The 13316-nt window shown below is 43.2% G+C and overlaps 1 protein-coding gene across 1 annotated transcript in view; it reads right to left on the bottom strand.

Moving 5' to 3' along the window:
* Window positions 1-12746: 12746 nt before the first annotated feature.
* LOC9321030 (spidroin-2) overlaps window positions 12747-13316 on the bottom strand; it is a 2390-nt gene continuing 1820 nt past the window's right edge. The window contains exon 2 of the mRNA XM_021032943.1: window positions 12747-13316. Coding sequence (XP_020888602.1) covers window positions 12896-13316 — 421 coding nt within the window. The 3' untranslated portion in view covers window positions 12747-12895.

Raw genomic sequence — 13316 nt, 5'->3', positions numbered from 1 at the left:
GTATCCTTCTGGATTTTCTAACAATTCTCCATCAGCTTCAGAAAGTTTTTGATTAGGTTCCATAGGTATAGAAGAGGGTTTGCAACCAAGTAGACCTGCTGAATCAAGCAAATCAAGAGCATATTTCCTCTGACAAATATTAATACCTTCAGCAGACCTAGCAATTTCCAAGCCAAGGAAGTATTTGACTGGACCTAAGTCCCTCATTTTGAAATGACCTTTCAATTGTGATTTAAGTTCCTCTGCAGCTTCATCACTGTTACTAGAGATAATGATATCGTCTACATATACCAGAACAAACAGTAAAATTGATTCTCTGATCTTAGTAAACAGTGTGTAGTCTGAGTGATTCGTCTGGAAACCAAGACCCTTTAACGTCTCTGTAAACTTGAGATACCACTGGCGTGACGCCTGTTTCAACCCATACAAGGATTTGTTGAGTTTGCAAACTGCATTAGCAGGCAATGCTCCATTTTTTGAAGTGTATCCAGGAGGCAACTGCATATAAATCTCCTCTGCAAGATCTCCATTGAGAAAAGTGTTAGAAACATCTAACTGAGACAAAGACCAACCGAGTTTTGCAGCAAGAGCCAATAATGTTTTCACTGAAGTCAACTTAGCCACGGGTGAGTAGGTATCAACATAATCTAAACCCGACTTTTGTGTGTACCCTTTTGCCACCAAACGAGCCTTATATCTCTCCAGAGAGCCATCAGAGTTGTATTTAACTTTGTAAACCCACTTGCAACCAATGATATGTTTATCTGCAGGAAGAGAGCAAATAGACCATGTATTAGTGTCTTCCAATGCTGTTATCTCTTCACCCATTGCATTTGTCCAAACAAGGTGCTTCTTGGCTTCAGAGTAAGTAGAAGGTTCAAACTCTTTTGTAATAGCAGTCAGAAAGAAATGATAAGGATCTGATAACTTGTCATATGAGAGGTAGTTGCACAAAGGATACTTAATTTCACTACTTAGGTAGTAACAGTGGTAATCCTGAAGATAAGCAGGAGTCTTTGATTTCCGAGTAGTGTTAAGTACTGAATGGGAAACATCAATGTTACCCCGAGATATATCAACATTGACAGCAGCTGAATCTCCATCTACAGCTACTGCATTCTCCGGATTTGGCACAAATGTCTCTGTAATGGACGCAGAATCTCCTACTGCAGAATCATCACAGAGAAAACCATCTGGCACTGAATCTTCTTGTGTCTGTGAAGTGCTAGCAGAATCTTTATCCACTGCTAAAACATCATCAATATCAGACACAGTAGGAAACAAATCCTGAATTTGTTGTTTCATATCTCCAATCGCTAGAGGAAACAAGTCCTCATGGAAAATAACATGTCTAGATATAAGAACATCATGTGTGATGCGTCACACGGTCACGGAAATAGCCTTCGGGACGATGGTACGGTCGGCGATCGGTACGGACAGGGCCTTCGGTTACAGCGGTTACGGCGGTTACGGCGGTTACGGCGGTTACGGCGGTTACGGGACGGCGAGGGAGGTTGACGATGAGTAGCTCGAATCGCCTAGACTCCAAAGAGATGATTTGCAAGGGTGGGTAGCGACAACCGGTGAGTATCTCGAACCGGTGGTGACTTGGAGAAGAGGGGTGTGAAGGCGGAACGAGGTAACGACACACGAGGGATGGTGGGCTCGTGATACGGTTACACTTAGAGGCTTTGAATCCGATTCAAAGACTCTAAGGAGCTCTCAATGTTTTCGCAACAAATGAGAAAAGGAAAGGACTGATTTTTATTTCAAAAGAAGCTAACCCTTACAAGTGACTTAGAGGGCCTTTATATAGGCGTTTACAAGGGAGACTCATAAAACCCTAAAGCAAACAGTCAAAGCGCGGGTCAACAAGGATAGACGTGTCAAAATACAAACCATAAGACAAGAAGAGCCTAACGGCTTTATTACGAAAGGAAGGAGAGATGGCCACGTCATGCGGAGATGCGTGGTCATGCGCTAGCGTACGTTAGCCTCGTTAAAACCCTCTTGGTAAACCACGTGGGATAAACCCAAGTAGGGAAAAAGAGTACCACGTCCAACTAGTGACTTTGATGCCTTCACCTAGTGATGGTGAAGACGGTCCGGACAAGCTCATGATCGTCCGGATGGTCGAGTCCAATGGGGCCGTATGGCCGTGGGTCGTGTACTTGGATGAACTCTTCCGCGAAGGCATTGCACTTGATCCTGAGATTGCGTGCAGCTCCCCTTGACCTTGTGACAGCTCCCGAAAGGATTTGAGGTACCTTGGTCGCCGGTAGTGTCCCTTGGGTCGTTCCGGGTTGGTCCATGTTCCGTCCCTCGTCCCGGCCCTCGTCCGGATCGTTGTCCGTATGCTGTCCGGTAGGTTGGGTCTCATTATCCCCTCCCCCTTGGGAAGGTTCTGACCTCAGAACTCCTTCATCATTCCCTACATCAAAAGGAACCAAATCAGAAACATTGAAGGAAGTAGACGTGTTATACGTACCGGGTAGCTCCAAGCGGTAGGCGTTGTCGTTGATCCGCTCGATGACTTGGAAAGGGCCATCTCCTCTTGGGCTAAGCTTGTCCTTTCTACGTTGTGGGAACCGCTCCGGTCTTAAGTGTAACCAAACCCAATCTCCCGGCTTGAAAATCATGGCCTTGCGGTGTTGGTTGGCTTTTCGCGCGTATTGCTCGGTTCTTCTTTCTAGATTTTCCCGGACTTCGGTGTGTAACTTCTTGATCAGTTCGGCCTTGGCTAATCCGTCTTGACATTCTATCTCATTGGGTGGTAAGGGTAGCAAACTCGCGGGGGTTAAAGGTTTGAATCCGTAGGCCACTTCAAATGGAGACTTCTTCGTTGCCGAATGCACGGACTGATTGTATGCGAACTCCATAAGGGGAAGTAGCTCTAACCAAGTGCCCGGATTGCTTGCCACGGTGGTCCGGATCAAGGCGCCTAAGGTTCGGTTGACGACCTCCGTTTGACCATCCGTTTGAGGATGACACGCGGTTGAGTATAGTAGCTTAGTTCCCATCTTTCTCCATAAAGTCCTCCAAAAGTGACCAAGGAACTTGGGGTCTCGGTCCGACACGATGCTACGGGGTATTCCATGGAGCCTCACAACTTCCCGAAAGAACAAGTTGGCTAAGGCCGTGGCGTCCGATGTCTTGTTGCAAGGTATAAAGTGAGCCATTTTGGAAAATCGGTCTACTACGACGAAAATGGAGTCTTTGCGGTATTGGATAGGCAATCCAAGCAAGAAATCCATAGATAAATCGACCCATGGTGCATTCGGAATTGGTAGGGGCTTGTAGAGGCCATGTGGCCGTGGGGTGGCCTTGGCGGTACGGCAAGTGATGCAACGGCCTACGAACTTCTCGACCATCCGCTTCATCTTAGGCCAATAGAAATGTTCCTTTAAGACTTCCAAAGTCTTAGTAACCCCAAAATGCCCGGTTAGGCCTCCTCCATGTGACTCTTGCATTAGTAGGGTCCTAATAGATCCGGCGGGTATGCAAAGCCTTTTGTCCCGAAAGAGAAACCCGTCTTGGATGTAGAACCGTGAGTGAATTCCTTTGCCGTGATCCCTATAACTCTCCCCAAACTCCGGATCTTCTTTGTAAACTTCCTTGATCCCTTCAAAACCCAAAACCCTTGCTTCCATGGTTGTGATCAACGCGTGTCTTCTTGATAGCGCGTCGGCTACAACATTTTCTTTGCCCTTCTTGTACTTTATAACGTATGGGAAAGCCTCTATAAACTCTAGCCACTTCGCGTGTCTCTTCTTCAAGTTGGTTTGGCCTCTAAGATGTTTCAAGGTCTCATGGTCCGTATGGATCACAAATTCCCTCGGTAGTAGATAATGTTGCCAAGTTTCCATAGCTCGGACCAAAGCGTATAACTCCTTATCATAAGTCGGATAGTTGAGGGTAGGGCCATGTAACTTCTCACTAAAGTAGGCCACGGGTTTGCCTCCTTGGGTTAGGACCGCTCCAATCCCGATGCCGGACGCATCACACTCTACTTCAAAGGTCTTCTCAAAACTTGGTAGAACTAGGAGAGGCGCTTGTGTTAATCTCCTCTTTAGCTCTTGAAATGACGCTTCTTGACTCGATCCCCAAGTGAATTCTTCACTCTTCTTAGTGATGGCGGTAAGAGGTGCGGCTACAGTGCTAAAGTCCTTGACAAAACGCCGGTAGAAACTTGCTAAACCATGAAAGCTTCTCACTTGACTAACGGTTGTCGGTGTAGGCCATTCCTCTATTGCTCGAATTTTCTCTTGATCCACTCTAAGGCCCTGCTCACTCACAACAAAACCTAGAAAAACTAGTTCATTAGTACCAAAGACACACTTCTTGAAGTTAGCGTATAGCTTTTCTTCTCGAAGTGTGACCAAGACCATCTCTAGATGGACCAAGTGATCCTCTAGGCGACGGCTATAGATTAAAATATCATCAAAATAGACCACAACAAACTTATTAATGAAAGGTCTAAGGATGTGATTCATTAACCGCATAAAGGTGGATGGGGCGTTGGAGAGGCCAAATGGCATGACTAGCCATTCGTAGAGTCCTTGCTTGGTCTTGAAAGCCGTTTTCCATTCATCACCCTCTTTCATTCGGACTTGGTGGTAACCACTCTTGAGGTCAATCTTGGTGAAAATAATGGCTCCATCCAACTCATCTAGCATATCGTCAAGCCTTGGGATTGGATGTCTATACTTCACGGTTATGTTGTTGATGGCCCTACAATCCACGCACATTCGCCATGTTCCATCTTTCTTAGGTACTAGGAGAACTGGTACGGCACAAGGGCTAAGGCTCTCTCGGACATATCCTTGCTTCATGAGGTCTCCCACTTGCTTCTCTAGTTCTTTAGCTTCGGTTGGGTTGACTCTATAGGCGGGTCTATTTGGCAATTGAGCTCCCGGAATAAGATCTATTTGATGTTCAATCCCTCGGATAGGTGGCAAGCCATGCGGTAGTTCTTCCGGAAACACATCTTGAAAACGCTTGATGATGGCCTTAATCTCCTCCGGAATGTCCTTGCCTTCACAATCTATAGTCAAAACATCTTTAAAGACCATTAGTAACACTTGGCAAGAGGAGTCACATAGTGATCTCCTAACATCACTAGAATTAACCAAGAAATTCGACTTAGAGCTAGGTTCACTAGACATTTTCGATTGCATTTCATTGACTTGGGTGGGTGACAAAGGCTTTAAGCAAATCCGTTTACTATTATGGATAAAAGTATACTCATTGGTAAGGCCACAATGCGATGTCTTCTTATCAAATTGCCAAGGCCGACCCAACAATAGGTGGCTAGCTTGCATTGGGACAACATCGCATAAGACTTGGTCTTGGTAGGGGCCAACACTAAAAGAAACTAACACTTGTTCCGAGACTTGGATTACGGATTTGTTGTTCAACCATTTAAGCTTATAAGGTTTGGGATGGCTTGTGGTAGCCAAAGAAAGTTTCTTGACCATATAAGAACTCGCAACATTGGTGCAAGAGCCCCCATCTATGATCAAGCCACAAACCTTCCCACTTACCATGCACCGGGTGTGGAAGATGTTGTCGCGTTGGTTGGAGTCGTCCATGGCTTGGCTTGTGCTCAGCATGCGGCGGATCATGAGAAGTTCTCCAACTTCCGGTTCGGCAATGGCTTCCTCGATCTCAGAGTCAATGCCTTGGCCTTGTGGGGCGTCGTCTTCGTCTTGGGATTCATAGTCTCCGGCGGTGGTGATTATCATGGTGCGTTGGTTGGGGCAGTCTCGGGCATAATGACCTCGGCCTTGACACTTGAAGCAAATGATGTCTCGGGTCCTTGAGTCGGAGGGTTGAGGTCTTGGGTCGGGACGGTTGTCTTTGGTGGTCTCTCGGGGCTTGAATCTTGTGTCGATACGGGCGGCTTTGGGTTCGGTGGTACCCCGGTTGGTCTTGTCGGCTACTCGGTTGTTCCCATGAGACGGTGAGGCGTTAGGCGACCAACTTGGAAGTCCTTGTCCCTTGGTCCGGATGGTGCTTGCAATTTTCTTCTTGATTTGTTGTTCTACTTGGATGGCTAGGTGCAACATCTCCTCAAACCCTTGGTAAGATTGGCGTTCAACCTTCCTTGTGATCCGGTCATTCAATTCGTCTAAGAATTGGGCCATCAAAGCCTCTTCGGTCTCTTCTAGTTGTAAACGGTTCCTCAAGTGCTCAAAGTCCTCATAATATTCCTCAACGCTTTTTATTCCTTGAGTGAGCTTCCTAAATCGCCGTTGTAGGTCACGGCTAAAGTATTGGGGAATGTATCGGTGTCTCATGATGGCCTTCATTGCGTCCCAAGTGGCCACGGGTCTCTCGTGATTACGTCGTCGGTCGTCGACGTCGCGGTCCCACCAAGTAAGGGCATGGTCCGTGAATTGAGCGGCGGCTATAATGACCTTTCGTATCTCCGGGTAGTTGTAACAAGAGAAAACCTTGTCCATTCGGCCTTCCCATTGTAGGTAGGCCTCCGGGTCAACCTTTCCCGCAAAGGTTGGGACGGTAAGCTTGCAGGAGGGTCCGGTGAGATTAGGACCCATTGGTCGTTCGTTGTCCCGTCGGTTGTTTCTTCGTCTTGGATAGTCGGGGTCTTCTTCATCCGACGTGTGTCCCTCAACTTGACCTTGATCTTGTTCTTGGTCGTCGACTGGTGGTAGTCTTTGGTCTCGGACCCGTCGTACAAGGGGCACGGGTGGTGGTATAGCTTGCTCCAAGAGATAAAGCCGATCATCAATCCGTCTCATTTGAGCTTGGATTTGGGTCAGAATAACTCCAAGGTCGGGTGGAGGAGCGGGTGCTATAGGTGGGTCTTGTCCGGCCATAGTACGGATTCCGGTATCCGGGAAATGTCAGACGGCGGCTGGTGGTCGATGGTACGTATGGTCGTTGTCGTGGTCCGTTTGGTCCGTACGGCTAGCGAGGTTCGTTCCCCCTGTCCCAAACAAAGAACACGTGCGTTTTAAGGTTGCGATATGTTGATAAGATGGAATCAATTTCAACAAAGGTGACAGCTCATGATTGGAGAGAGAACGGTCAAAAAGCAACAAAAAGCAACCTAAGACCAAAACAAAAACGCTAGAGGACAAACGGTACGAAACCGTATGACCCAAAACGATACACGTGGTTTCAAGGCCACCAAACTACAGCGATAACACTAAGGAACAAAACAACTAAAGATCTAACAGCCTAAAAAGATGAAAAACACGGTGAAAAGCACGATGAACACGAAGAACACGGTCACGGAAATAGCCTTCGGGACGATGGTACGGTCGGCGATCGGTACGGACAGGGCCTTCGGTTACGGCGGTTACGGCGGTTACGGCGGTTACGGCGGTTACGGCGGTTACGGGACGGCGAGGGAGGTTGACGATGAGTAGCTCGAATCGCCTAGACTCCAAAGAGATGATTTGCAAGGGTGGGTAGCGACAACCGGTGAGTATCTCGAACCGGTGGTGACTTGGAGAAGAGGGGTGTGAAGGCGGAACGAGGTAACGACACACGAGGGATGGTGGGCTCGTGATACGGTTACACTTAGAGGCTTTGAATCCGATTCAAAGACTCTAAGGAGCTCTCAATGTTTTCGCAACAAATGAGAAAAGGAAAGGACTGATTTTTATTTCAAAAGAAGCTAACCCTTACAAGTGACTTAGAGGGCCTTTATATAGGCGTTTACAAGGGAGACTCATAAAACCCTAAAGCAAACAGTCAAAGCGCGGGTCAACAAGGATAGACGTGTCAAAATACAAACCATAAGACAAGAAGAGCCTAACGGCTTTATTACGAAAGGAAGGAGAGATGGCCACGTCATGCGGAGATGCGTGGTCATGCGCTAGCGTACGTTGGCCTCGTTAAAACCCTCTTGGTAAACCACGTGGGATAAACCCAAGTAGGGAAAAAGAGTACCACGTCCAACTAGTGACTTTGATGCCTTCACCTAGTGATGGTGAAGACGGTCCGGACAAGCTCATGATCGTCCGGATGGTCGAGTCCAATGGGGCCGTATGGCCGTGGGTCGTGTACTTGGATGAACTCTTCCGCGAAGGCATTGCACTTGATCCTGAGATTGCGTGCAGCTCCCCTTGACCTTGTGACAGCTCCCGAAAGGATTTGAGGTACCTTGGTCGCCGGTAGTGTCCCTTGGGTCGTTCCGGGTTGGTCCATGTTCCGTCCCTCGTCCCGGCCCTCGTCCGGATCGTTGTCCGTATGCTGTCCGGTAGGTTGGGTCTCATTAATGTGTCTCAATATCTAGCAATTTATATCCTTTAACACCTGTGGGATATCCCAAAAAGATGCAGGCTCTTGCTCTGGGAGCAAACTTATTTCTCTGTTGTGTTGAAGTAGAAGCATAAGCCAAGCATCCAAAAGTCTTCAATCCATCATATTCTGGTGGTTTCTGCATTAGGATTTCAAAAGGAGACTTATTTGCCAGAATTTCTGTAGGTAGCCTATTTATCAGAAACACTGCAGTCATGATGCATTCACTCCAGTACTCAATGGGAATATGAGACTGAAACATAAGAGCTCTGGCAACATTAAGGAGATGCTGGTGCTTTCTCTCCACAACAGAGTTTTGCTGAGGAGTTTCTGGACAAGAATGATATGACATGATTCCCTTCTCTTTAAAAAACTTTGTGAAATTGAATTCAGGAGCATTATCTGAACGCACTGCCTTGATCTTTGTATCAAACTGAGTTTCAATCATTGTAACAAAAACAGGGAACACTGAGATTGCCTCTGACTTATTTCTGAGCAAATAAACCCATGTAGCCCTAGAATGATCATCCACAATAGTCAAAAAATACTTAAAACCATCATGTGAAGTGACTGCAAAAGGACCCCATGTGTCAAGATGAACCAAATCAAAAGCTTTATTCGTCTTATTGTTCCGAGCTACAAACGGTAAGTGCTTCTGCTTAGATAAATGACAAACTTTGCAATGATTCTGGTCTGAAATATCTTTAGGAAACACAACAGATAATGAACTTGAGAGAGATTTAAGTTTCTGAGAAGAAGGATGACCCAATCTTTGATGCCAGATATGAGCTTCATTCTTGACTGTAACACAAACTGTTGGAGTAGGTTGTTCTGTAGGCTGAAACTGTAAATCCAAGAAGTAGAGCTTGTTATGGAGATTACCTCTTCCAATCATCAATCCCTTTGTAAGATCCTGAATTTCACAACCAGCAGAATCAAACCACAAACCACATTTGATCACAGCAGTCAGAGAACTCACACTTAACAAATGAAATTTAAACTGAGGAATAAACAAGACATCATTCAAGATGAGCTTGTCATTAAGTTTAATAGTCCCCAATCCCTGAATTCTTACACCAACACCATTAGCAAGCTTCACTGTAGTTTCTTGAATAGGAGTCATAGAATCAAATAAATTTTTATCATAAGTCACATGGTGTGTCGCACCAGTATCTATAACCCAAGTATTCATATTCACTATCTTGTCAGACACAGAGTAAAAGTATGATTGATTCTCTGGTGACAAAGAATAATAAATGGAAGGGAAAATAGTACCAGTGATTTGACATGCCATAGGGTTGATTCCTGAGACAGTTGAAGTAGAAGGTATCTCAGTAAGTGTTGCAGTAGAACTACTAGCCATGTTACTGGTGTTCTGAGGCTGCAGCTTAGAATTGAGATAAGATACCAAGTGCTGAAGCTGTCCTGGACTGAGAGTTTGTTCAATTTCTGACACTGATTCAGTGAGAGCAAGATTTGCTGAAGCATTAGGAGTATAGAACTTCTGAGTGGGGTTTTGACGTTGATTCTTAGGTTTCCATCCAAGAGGATAACCATGAATCTTATAGCAAACATCCACAGAGTGACCATTCAAACCACAATGTGAGCAACGAACTCCAGATTTCAAAGATCCTTTAGGCTGAAAAACATTCACCTGAGCTTTCACCTGGAACGCAGAAGGATTAGAACCACTGACATTTCTTTTTCTCTGAGATTCATCAGATTCCAGCATGTTATACATATCAGAAAGACTAGGTCGAGGTTTGATGTTGAGAATCTGTCCTCTGATATTAGCAAAATCATCATTCAATCCCATGAGAAACTGAGTAATCCGTGTAGTCTCATGATCATCCAAGAGTTTTAAGACCTGAGAGCAACGACATCCACCATTTTCCATAAGATTCTTAGTACATGCTAGACGTTCCCAGAGAGTAATCTTCTTAGTATAGTATTCAGAGAGAATTAAATCGCCTTGACGCAATGAATTGATCTCTTGTTCTAGATTATAGATCTGAGGAAGATTACTTTTATGAAATCGCCTGTGTAAATCATCCCAAATTCCAGCAGCATCATGAAAATAAAGAATGCTATCATAGATCTGTTTTGAAACAACATTTAAAATCCAAGCCTTCACCATACTATTGCAACGAATCCAGATCTTGTAAATCTGATCAGATTCAAGAGGTCGTGGAAGAGATCCATCGACGAAACTGATCTTGTTCTTAGCTTCTAGACTAGTTTTCATAGTAATGATCCAAGAGTTGTAATTCTCACCAGTAAGTTTCTCGGTTACAATCGACATACCAGGATGATCACTTGAGTGTAAGTAGAACGGATTGTGATGGCTATCGATCGAATCAGAATCTGATGGAAAACGAGTCACGGAGGTGCGAGCTGGAGCTGATCGTTGAACGATCGGAGTATCAACATCTGAATCCTGACTAACTGAACGATTCCTGAGCTGCTTGGTCCCTTTCTTCGCCATTGATACGATGATCGACGATGAGAAAGATGAACACGACAAGCCGAAGTGAAATCTTCAAGAGAATCCAGAAAATTTTTCCCGGAAAATTTCGTTTTCCCAGAAAATTTGTGTTTGTAACAAACTTTTGAATGAGAGAGAAATTTAATGCTCTAATACCATATTAGAATTTACTCAAAGAATAACTTTCTCATTGATCTGAATGTTAGGCTATACAATTGCTTATATACTACAGCTAAAGATCCTATACAAAATATCTTAACGTCTCTGTTATTAGCTCTGTTTTAACAACTAACAGTGTTATTGAACTCTGTTAATAAACAGCTCATTTTCTTGTTACTCAAGGTGCTGCATATAGTGTGATAGTTACTATATAGAGGAAAATATATATATATATATATAAAATAATAAAAAATATTCAAAGATATATGTTTAAGATAGTTGATTTGATTAATACTGGTAGTATAGTAGCTTCAAATTTAAGGGCTCTCTCTCTTCGTTACGTTGTCCAAACATACCAAAGCCAAAATCGACGTATGATACTTTGATATTGCTTACTCACAAAAAGACCCCATTCAAAATTCTCACGTGAAAACTAGGCGCGTGGATGAAGGAATTCATCCAATTAATTCAACAATCTACGCCTCACATGAAACCTGAGTTGCAATGGCAAGACAACGAAAATAAAGTAAATGATGAAGAACTATTCGATCACACGCAGAGCCGGCCAGGAGTACAAGCCAGCAAAGCTGGTGCTTGCGGCCGTCTTATATTTATATACTAAATCGGCCCTATTTTCACGTGAATGTCCCTTGGTTCAGCTGGAAACATATTAGCAACTCTACAGTCTGATCTCTAGTTCGATTTCTAGCAGATGAGAATTTTTTTTTTTTTTTTCAAAGGGAAAATCAGCCCAATTTTTGTTTTTTTGCTTGTAGCCACCAAAACTTCAGGGACGGCTCTGATCACACGGACACATTTTAATTATGACTACAAATATAATATATTTGGCTAAAACATGTGATAAATTAGAAATAACTTCTACACCTGATTAGAATCAGTTTTATGGTAAAAATATACACCTATCTTTATTTTTTTTTTGTTAAAAACCTATCCTATCTTTATTTTATGATTTGCATACTGCTATTTAGATGGGGTTTTTTTTCTTGACTTGATTTCAAATAGTCAAATAGTAAATAAGTATGCTGCATGCGTCGAGCAATCAACTTCTGAGCAAAGTCGATATTTAGGTAGATTTAGGTTGAAATTAAGCTCCTCGCAACACATCTAACGTTGAATTTAGAGGAAATTTCGATTATGTAATTAATAAACAAAAGCATGATCGTATCCAAAAGATATAAACCACTTAAATACAACTGCGCTGAGTGCTGACTAATGAGTCACTATTACTATTATTGATAAATAAACAGAGGGGAATGTGACATTCTTCGGTTGAGAAGTCAATCGTCGACCCATCTTGACGTAGTTAGGCACTCTCCCGCACGGATCTCTTCTTCGACCTTTATCTCAATATATTTCAGTGATTCACTAAGCACTTCTCCTCACATATAAGCACTTCTCCTCACATATATATATATATATATATATATATATATAAGCATTAATTAAAAAAAAAAATTGTAAGGGATATTTTGTAAGTTGTAACGATGATCGACGTATGTTCTAAACGTTCTAAAATAATACATTTGTAGTGTTATATACTTATATGACTATCTGTTTCGATTTAAGGATTTTGAACTATGACATTTTTCTTTTCAAGTTGAAATCAGTTTTATTATTGTGTACGAGTTAAGTTAAGGAAAATATTGAATATAATAGTAATTGTCTGGTTCCGTTTCTATTATGATATTATCTGATCACTTGTATCTTCAGTTTCGAGATAATTAAATAATCTTTTTTTTTTTGTTGTTGATGTTATTTTATCTGGAAACTATAAGCTTCGATTAACATTTTTGCTTTTAACATGTATCCCATCTTACCTCATCAAATTAGAGTGCAGTGCAACTTCATCATCACAAACTTTTTTTATTAATTGTATTTATTATTGTTTATATATCTCTCACACAAATTACATATGCCATATAAGGAAAATGAACCCAACACTATACCATCTCTTATTTAAACACGAGGTGACGGTGAACCGTGACCATTGCCTTGATCATCAGGTACATAAATTATATTCATCGGTGTTTTCGGTGGTAACGGTGCATCGTGGCCTTTTCCTGAACCATCAGGTCCACTTTTATAACTTCCATAGATTATATTTATCGGTGTTTTTGGTGGTAACGGTGCATCGTGGCCTTTTCCTGAAACATCAGGTCCACTTTTATAACCTCCATAGATTATATTCATCGGTGTTTTTGGTGGTAACGGTGCATCGTGGGCTTTTCCTGAACCATCAGGTCCACTTTTATAACCTCCATAGATTATATTCATCAGTGTTTTTGGTGGTAACGGAGCATCGTGGCCTTTTCCTGAACCATCAGGTCCACTTTTATAACCTCCATAGATTATATTCATCGGTGTTTTTGGTGGTAAC

The sequence above is a fragment of the Arabidopsis lyrata genome (assembly GCF_000004255.2).
Source record: "Arabidopsis lyrata subsp. lyrata unplaced genomic scaffold ARALYscaffold_3, whole genome shotgun sequence".
In the NCBI taxonomy this organism is placed as follows: domain Eukaryota; kingdom Viridiplantae; phylum Streptophyta; class Magnoliopsida; order Brassicales; family Brassicaceae; genus Arabidopsis; species Arabidopsis lyrata.
This window is presented reverse-complemented; position numbering and strand designations above follow the sequence as displayed.